This window comes from Panicum virgatum, chromosome 4K (genome assembly GCF_016808335.1).
Source record: "Panicum virgatum strain AP13 chromosome 4K, P.virgatum_v5, whole genome shotgun sequence".
In the NCBI taxonomy this organism is placed as follows: Eukaryota; Viridiplantae; Streptophyta; class Magnoliopsida; order Poales; family Poaceae; genus Panicum; species Panicum virgatum.
Window position 1 is genome coordinate 39,233,022 of NC_053139.1, and position 8,082 is coordinate 39,241,103.

General features: G+C 52.4%; 1 protein-coding gene across 1 annotated transcript; it reads left to right on the forward strand.

Annotated features, from left to right (window-relative positions):
• The first annotated feature begins 2,215 nt into the window (after positions 1–2,215).
• Positions 2,216–3,859, forward strand: LOC120702210 (G-type lectin S-receptor-like serine/threonine-protein kinase LECRK3). The gene has a single exon (XM_039985941.1). It carries the CDS (start codon positions 2,216–2,218, stop codon positions 3,857–3,859), a length of 1,644 nt encoding a protein of 547 aa, XP_039841875.1.
• Positions 3,860–8,082: the final 4,223 nt, after the last annotated feature.

Consider the following 8,082-nt stretch of genomic DNA (forward strand, 5'->3'; position numbering starts at 1 on the left):
AGTCTTTGACCAGTCTTTTGACAAGAAAAGGTCGTCAGTGGGAAAAAAATGTAGTACCGTGAAATCACTGTATTCATATATAGGATTATTACTTTTACATCTGCGCATTTCCTAAAGTAAATCTCGTATGTTGTGGTTTGTGGAGACCCACAGCCGGGTGGCGTAGTGCACCCGTCTAATCCCAGAGGGTGAGTACTCGGGGAAGCGCTAAGCGATTCGGCAGGTCTACCTAGGAAGCAAGAACACAAGAACACTCGAGGATTTAGGGTGGTTCAGGCCGGCGGAGCGTAATACTCTGCATCCACTGAGAGTTGTATTGCTCTTGCATATGAATGAATCTATCCTCTGCCCAGACTGGGTACTGGCCTCTGCCGGGACTCCTCCGGCCTGACCTTTCTCTAACGGGCATCTCCCTTTTATAGCCCAAGGGGACGCGTACACAGGCGTTGAGACCCCGACAGTTGGGTCAACACGGATGTATAGTATACTGCGCAGAAGGCATTAATGGTGCTACAGTGGTTGAGAATCTCTCCCCGATACCCTTCATCGCCCTGTGGACTCTCTGACCGAGGAGTGGATTCACCTGTCCCGTCGGCGAGGCGCCCGTTGAGGTAGTGTAGGTTGCGGCGTAGACTGTTGGGGCTACCGCGTAGGCGTCATGATGGGCGAAGGCGAGCCGTCGTGTCCAACTGGCATAGCAGACTGACATGCGTGGCGTGGGCGGCGCCAGCAGCTGCACTGTGTGCCTTGGTAACGCGGGATCAACAGTGCAGCCTGGCAAAAGTCGCCTCGGGCTCTGCTGTGTCAGAGCGCACTTATGTCTTCCGTATTGAATGCGGTAGGTGGTCGAGTCTTGCCGTGGAAGCTTCGCGGCCGCGCGCGTGTCTGCGCCTGCGAACACATGGCGGCTCCGGACCTGCCCCAGGCGGGGTGTCTGTTCCCTCCCCGCTGAGGGGTCCGGATAGTATATGGGGTCCGGGACCCCATGGGAGGTCCGGGGCCCCCGGCTGTTTTGGCTGAGCGCTCCCTTCTCCGGGACACGCGGCGTCACCGGACCCTTCCCTAGCAAGGAATGGGTCTGGGGCCGCTGACCGGATGAGAAGGGCTTCGGACCGCGGGGGTCCTGCTGCTCAGGTCATCAGCGCGTAGTCAAGGATAACTACGAGGCTCTCGCCTAGACACAACAAGAGGAGGTATCCTAGTCCAAAGATACTGACATCGTACTTACCGTCATTTCACCAAAAAGTTGACTTATGCAGTTATGCTTAACATGGCATTAGTCAGACCACCAACCGCTCTCTATATACAATACAACAGGAACCATCACCAGCGGAGCAGTCGATAACCTCCAGCTTGCCATCCAAATAATAATAATAATAACCTCCAGCCATGAAGCCAGTACTCTCTTCTGTACTCCACCTTGCTGCCGTCCTTCTCATCATACTATGGCAACCGCTTTTGTTCATGGGCGATGCTGCTGCCCAAGCGAACCAGCTCACACTTGGATCCAGCATAACACCCGCTCAATACTTGACCAGCTCCTCAGGCATCTTTGCACTTGGCTTCTGCAACGTTGCTCCGAGCCTCGATCCACACCAGCTCCTCCTCGCCGTATGGTTCGATTTCGGCGCATCCGATTGCACTAACAAGACAGTGGTGTGGTTCGCCAGAGATCCTACTTCAAACAGCCCTGTGATCGCCACAAAGCAGTCTGTTCGCCCTGTTTGGCAGGGCTTCGGCTCTTCCAAAAACAGCTCCGGCTCTAGCTCCTCAGATGGAGCGGCTTTTCTGGTAGAGTTGGAGCCGTTTTAGAAAATGTTTGGTAAAACAGCTTCACTTGTTAGATTGATGTGTAAGCCGCGTGAAGCCACGATTTCATGGCTTCACCTTGCCTGTGTAAGCCGCCGACGGCTTCAGAACCGGCTTCACACGTGAAGCCGGTTCTGAAACAAATGTTTGGGAGGGCTTCACCTGAAGCCGCTCGTGAAGCCGCTGGTGAAGCCCTCCCAAACGGGGCCTTAGGCTTGATTCCAACAGCAGCTTATCCCTTGTTGATGGCCACACCACCCTATGGAGTCCTCCTATTAGCCAACCATTTGTTTCCGCGCTCGTGATCCTGGACTCCGGCAACCTCCAGCTCCAAGCTGCCCGACGCAATGGTGTGTCATGGCAAAGCTTTGATCATCCCACCCACGCTCTCCTTCCAGGACAGAACATGACCAATAGCTCTGGAACGTATCTTCTGTCCAAGAACACTGACACGGATTTCTCCCCTGGGCGGTTCGCTCTGACAGTTCAAGCAGATGACAACATCGTCCTGTACAAGAGGGACCCGGACAGCATGAGCTCCCTCGCCGGTAATTCAGGCCATCCGTACTGGAGTTCCAGGACCTGGCACAGTGGTCAGGTTCCAACTCTTGTCTTGGACAACTCCGGGAACCTCTTCTACAACGACAGCGTCAATGGCTACAGGAATCTGACAATGAAGCAGCCACCCAACTCTGCCGCGAGCTATTATCATTACGCCGCACTAGATCCAGACGGCATCGTCCGGGTCTATGCCCACCGGAAGAACATCACGGATGGCACCGTGTGGGAAGTTGTCAGTATGTTCCCAAGGGATGGTTGCAGCAGGATGACCAACTACAGTACACAGAGCATGAATTGTGAGTGCCCGTATGGCTATGTGTTGGTTGATGAACATGGATACAAAGGTTGCTGGCCAATCTCTGTCCCAGCAGGACCACGGGCGAGAAGCATCTGGCTTTACATCATCATTGGTATTTTGGCAATTTCATTTGGGACCTCAATCGCCTATAACCTCTGGCAACGCTACACAAACAAAAGGGAGAAAAGGAGTAGGTTATCAGCAGGACTCAGAATTTTCAGTCACAAGGAGCTTGAGAGAGCCACCGATGGCTTCAAAGTGACACTGGGCAAAGGCGGCTTTGGTGAAATATACAAGGGGGAAGTGAGTTATCTACTTGTGCAGTATCATGTTGCAGTAAAGAAACTCATCATCAAATCAGACGAAATCATTGAAAAGGACTTTGAAAACGAGGTGCAATCCATCGGCCAGATCCACCACAAGTACTTGGTCCGCATGATCGGGTACTGCAAAGAAGGGGTGCATCGGTTGCTGGTGTTCGAGTACATGCAAGGAGGCACCCTCGCTGACTTCATCTCCCGGCCAGAGAGACCCTGCTGGAGCTGCCTTGCTGAGGCTGCAGTAGGCATCGCCAAAGGGTTGGAGTACCTACACGAAGGGTGCCAGTCTCAAATCATCCACTGCGACATCAAGCCTGAGAACATTCTATTCGATGACAAGGATACGCCTAAGATCACGGACTTTGGGATCGCCAAGCTCCTCGGAGACCAAAAGACGCACCACACTGTCACCACAGTTGCTGGTACGAGGCCTTACCTCGCGCCTGAATGGTTCGATGGCGGGGGTCAAGTGAGCAGCAAGGTGGATGTGTACAGCTTCGGTGTCATGCTGCTGGAGATGATCTGCTGCAAGAGGATTGCAGGCCACGGCAGTGTGTCCGACCTGAGAGCCTGGGCAGAGAGCTCGATCAGGAGTGGGAGGGCGGATCTGCTGGTGCAGGGTGACGGCGAGGCGCTGGCGGACATGGGGAACGTGGAGACGTTCACGCGTGTGGCGATCTGGTGCCTGCAGAAGGATCCATCTAGCAGGCCGGGGATGCGCAAGGTGGTGCAGATGCTCGAAGGCACCATGGTAGTTGACCCTCTGCCTGATCCTCCAAGGCCACCGAGCTTCTCCGCAGTACTCCCCACCAGCAGCCGGAGCTCTCACTCAGGCAGCGCAGTCGTTCATACCCTCCAGGTCGATTATTGATCCTCCGCTATACAGCTAAAATAAACTTTGGTTTGCGATTGATAGGAAAAACTCGTGGGTTCTAATTTGGTCTAGTAGTCATTACTCCATGTTTTCTCAGTCATGTTGTATTTCTATTTACTTCTGGGGATAGTTCATATATAGCAGTCTCAGAGTTGTAGTGAGACTATAATTGTTTTTTGGCCAGATGTTCTCATGTAATATTCTTGTACTATCCACTCTTGACTAGATTTTGGTGGATATTATGTTACAGCTTGCAAGCAACTATATTCATATATTTGCATAAACTTTCAATAGCATTTATTGACACTGCAAGTACATGCTGTTCTGCTAATGCCTACTAGTATACTAGAGTTAAAAGAAGTTCATGTACCTGAATGGGCGTCGGCAAGTCCCAGACAAGCAGGTTAACCATGCTCCATTATTTCAGTTTACTCCTTGTGTTAACAGGACATATTATCTAGACCCACTAATGTCTTCAACTGGAGGTTTGCATGACGGCCACTGGTTTAGTTATTCTTGTTCAGTACCCTTGAAGGAAGAGAAACGATCATTGGATTACATGGGAATTCAAAAAAAATTGTTGTGTGCAACACGGAGTAGAAGGTACACTAAACAAAACCAGCGTCAACTTGTTCCTCACATACTGGAAGGTGTTTTGGAAGTAAAACTGTGGATTGGACAAATATTGAGCGATCTGTTCATTCAAAGGAGCGAGTTTTACATTAAACAAAATATAAAGAAAATTAGATGACAATAATATTCTGAAAGTATGTTGGGGACACCACCTTCGGTCCGGTCGCCGAAGGTGCGCGAAGACAGGAAGTCAAGGACTCTGAAGCCGATGACAACAGCAAGCACGGAGGTGGCCCGTCTTCGCTTGTCTTCGGGTCGGAAGGCGAAGACAAGACACCAAGAGCACTGAAGCCGACGCCAGGAGCAAGCGCGGAGGTGGCCCGTCTTTGCTATTCTTCGGGTCGGAACGCGAAGACAGGCGAAGACCAGGCGACGCCAGCATCATGGTAGGGAGTGGTCAGTAGGCCCCGTGATCTTCGTCGACCAGGGTGAAGAGGACCGCCTGGAGTTGTGGGTCTTTCTGAGCTGTACCGCACCCACACTGTAATAGGGAAATCAAGTGTACGTCCGGGAATATTCAGAGAATATGACCGTTGTAAGGGGGTAAAAGAGTAATTATACTTGGGAGGCATAACGCCACATATAAATACCCCATGTAAGGTTCATTGATGGGACACATGGAATAGAGAGAACCTTTCCTTTTTGTTTTGCGTGTTCATTCATTACTGTTGTAGTGTCCCTCCGTTCCGGAGACACTCTCCACCAACAGTTTGGCGCCCACCCGTCGGTTCGATACACCACATGGCGGCGACGAAGAAGAGAGGAATCACCGGAGCCACTTCGGAGGACACGACGATGACGACGACGATAACACCCTCACAGGGCGAAGCGGCAGCAACACAGGCGAACAGGACTAGCAGCGACGGCATCTCCGTCGACGCCCTTGCAGATGGCCAGCTTGAAGTCAACCTTCTAGACCTCGGCGTCTCAGCCGGAGACATCGCGGCGATGCGTCGCATCGACGCTCGCATCAAAGAGGCGCGAAGGGCTCAGCAGCAGGCCTTGGAAGCAGAACCTTCGGAGCCACAGATGATGACAAGAGCGAAGGGGAAGCGGACTATGCTCACCGAAGCAGAACGTCAAGAGCAGTACAACAAGTTGAGGGAGGAGGAGCTTCGCTGCAAGGCGATGCAGGAGAAGCTCCGTGCCCAGCGGCTGCAGCTCGAGAAATTGCAGACACCTCCACCACCACCACCGCAGAAGGAGATGATTGGAGTCAACCCGTGGCAACAAGAACCACCAAGGTTCCGCCCAAAGCTCGTGTCGGTCGAAGAGATCTCTGACCACTCTGAGTCAGACGCCGAAGAGCATTACCGAAGAAGGCATCAAAGAATATCACCATTGTCCGAAGAGCTGGAGGAGGTGCAGTGGCCCCATCGCCTCAACCCAGCAATATTGCCGCAGTTTGATGGGGAGTCAGACCCCGAAGAGTTCCTCCTCAAATACGAAGCCACCATAAAAGCATCAGGAGGAGGCACCGCGTGTAAAGCGAAGGCACTCGTCCTCGCATTGAAGGGCTTGGCGCAGCGATGGTATGCAAACATCCCACCAGGAACCATTCTGTCTTGGAAGCAGCTTCGCCTCGAATTATGTGCAAGTTTCCGCGCCGTGAGGCCCGACGAAGTCACATCTTGCGATTTTCACAATCTAAGGCAAGGAAGCATGACCTTGCAAGAATATCTTCAGAGTGTCATGAAGCTTCGCGCAAGAGCACCTAATGTTGCCGACCAGAGCATCATCGATTCGGTGGTGAAGGGGATCAACCTGGGACCATGCGGAGAGTACATATCCCGGCGCAAGCTAAAGACAGTCACAAAGCTGTTCGACATAATGCAAGAATATTGCATATCCGACCGTGCGAAGAGGAGAAGGCTCGAGGACAAGAATGAGCAGAAGAAGTAGCGAAGCAGCGAGAGGTCCCATTCAACGTGTCCGAAGAAGAACCCCCCCCCCCCCCCGAGAGCACAGACACCATCACAGGGGCAAAGCCGAGAGGGACCGCCACGAAGAAAGATCCAACCGCGATGATCGTCACCATCGCGAAGAATGGCACAACAAAGGCCGAAGAGACAGCGGCGGTCGAAGAGAGAAAATTCCATTCTGTTTCTTCCACGGGAAGGACAAAGGCCATTGGACAAATGAATGCCCCTTCGCCATTGAAAGAAAAGAAGAGTTTGACCGGCAGAATTCCCAGCCAGCGAAGCCAGTCAATCATACCTCGCAGTTGCCACCTCAGTCTTCGGCGACGGCAACCACTTGGGCTCCTACGCCAAATTGGCCGGTGTCATACCCGGTCCTCAACTACAATCCGCTACCGTATGCGCCACCTTCGCAACAATCAGTACCGATGCTACCACCTCCGCACTATAGTCAGACATGGTCGAGGAGCTCCACGCCACAGTCTTACGACCCGACAACTTTACCCCCACCTCCGAAGCTCGAACCGGGGCAAATACCAGAAAGAGCAAGCGAGGGACCCTCCGGCAGCAGGGTCAACATCATCAATGCCATCTCCGGAGGATCCAACGAACCAGTACATGAGACGAAGAAGCAGCACAAAGAATACTTTAGAACCGTTTCCCACATCAGTGAGGGTAGATGCTTCTGGACAACTTGGTCGCATGTCCCAATATCTTTCACGCAGGCAGACCTTCGGCTGCAGCACTACCCACATAATGACCCCCTCGTCATAAGGGCAAACATCGGCAAGAATTCAGTGCACTTCGCAGGGAATGATGTAGGAAGAATCTTGGTGGACAATGGGAGCTCTGCAGATATCCTCGTGTGGCAGTGCTTCGTCAAAATGGGGTTCACAAAAACAGCGTTGAAGAAGTCACAGTATCCGCTCATTGGCTTCGGAGGCAAGAGAATCGAAGCTCTTGGAAAGATAGAGCTCAATGTCACGTTCGGTGAAGGTGCAGCGCAGAGAACCGAAGCAATAACCTTCGATGTGGTCGACATTAACTACCCCTACAACGCCATCTTCAGTCGCAGCACTTTGGTCAAATTCGCAGCAGTAACCCATCAGTCGTACCTATGCATGAAGCTGCATACGGCCGGAGGAATTGTCACAGTCTTCGGCAACCAGGAAGAAGCAAGAAGGTGCGAAGACAACACATCAACCGCAAACAAGAATGTCCATGTCATTGAAACCCCAAATGAGGACAATGAGGCAGAAAACAGCGAAGAGCCAGTGAAGTCAGGGGGTATCCCCAGCGGAACACATGAAGAAGGTGCCATTGTGCGAAGATGTGCCCGACCGAATGGTGATCATCGGAAAAGGGCTTGAAGAGGCCGAAGAGGCCAAGCTTATACAATTTCTCCGCAACAATCAAGATGTGTTTGCTTGGTCCTCTTCGGATCTGCGAGGGGTCAGCTGAGAAGTCATCGAGCATGAGCTCAGGGTGAACCCGAAGGCAAAACCAATAAAGCAGGGCCAAAGGTCAATGTCCGAAGAAAGTCAGAAAGCGGCTCAGGTTGAGGTACAAAAATTGCTGGACGCGGGCGTCATCCGCGAGATCCAGTACCCGGAGTGGCTAGCAAATGCTGTCATGGTACCGAAGAAGAACGGGAAGTGGCGAATGTGC

Bases quoted from the DNA above. Each gene is read 5' to 3' on its own strand.
- LOC120702210 (XM_039985941.1), top strand. From the start codon at position 2,216: ATGACCAATAGCTCTGGAACGTATCTTCTGTCCAAGAACACTGACACG.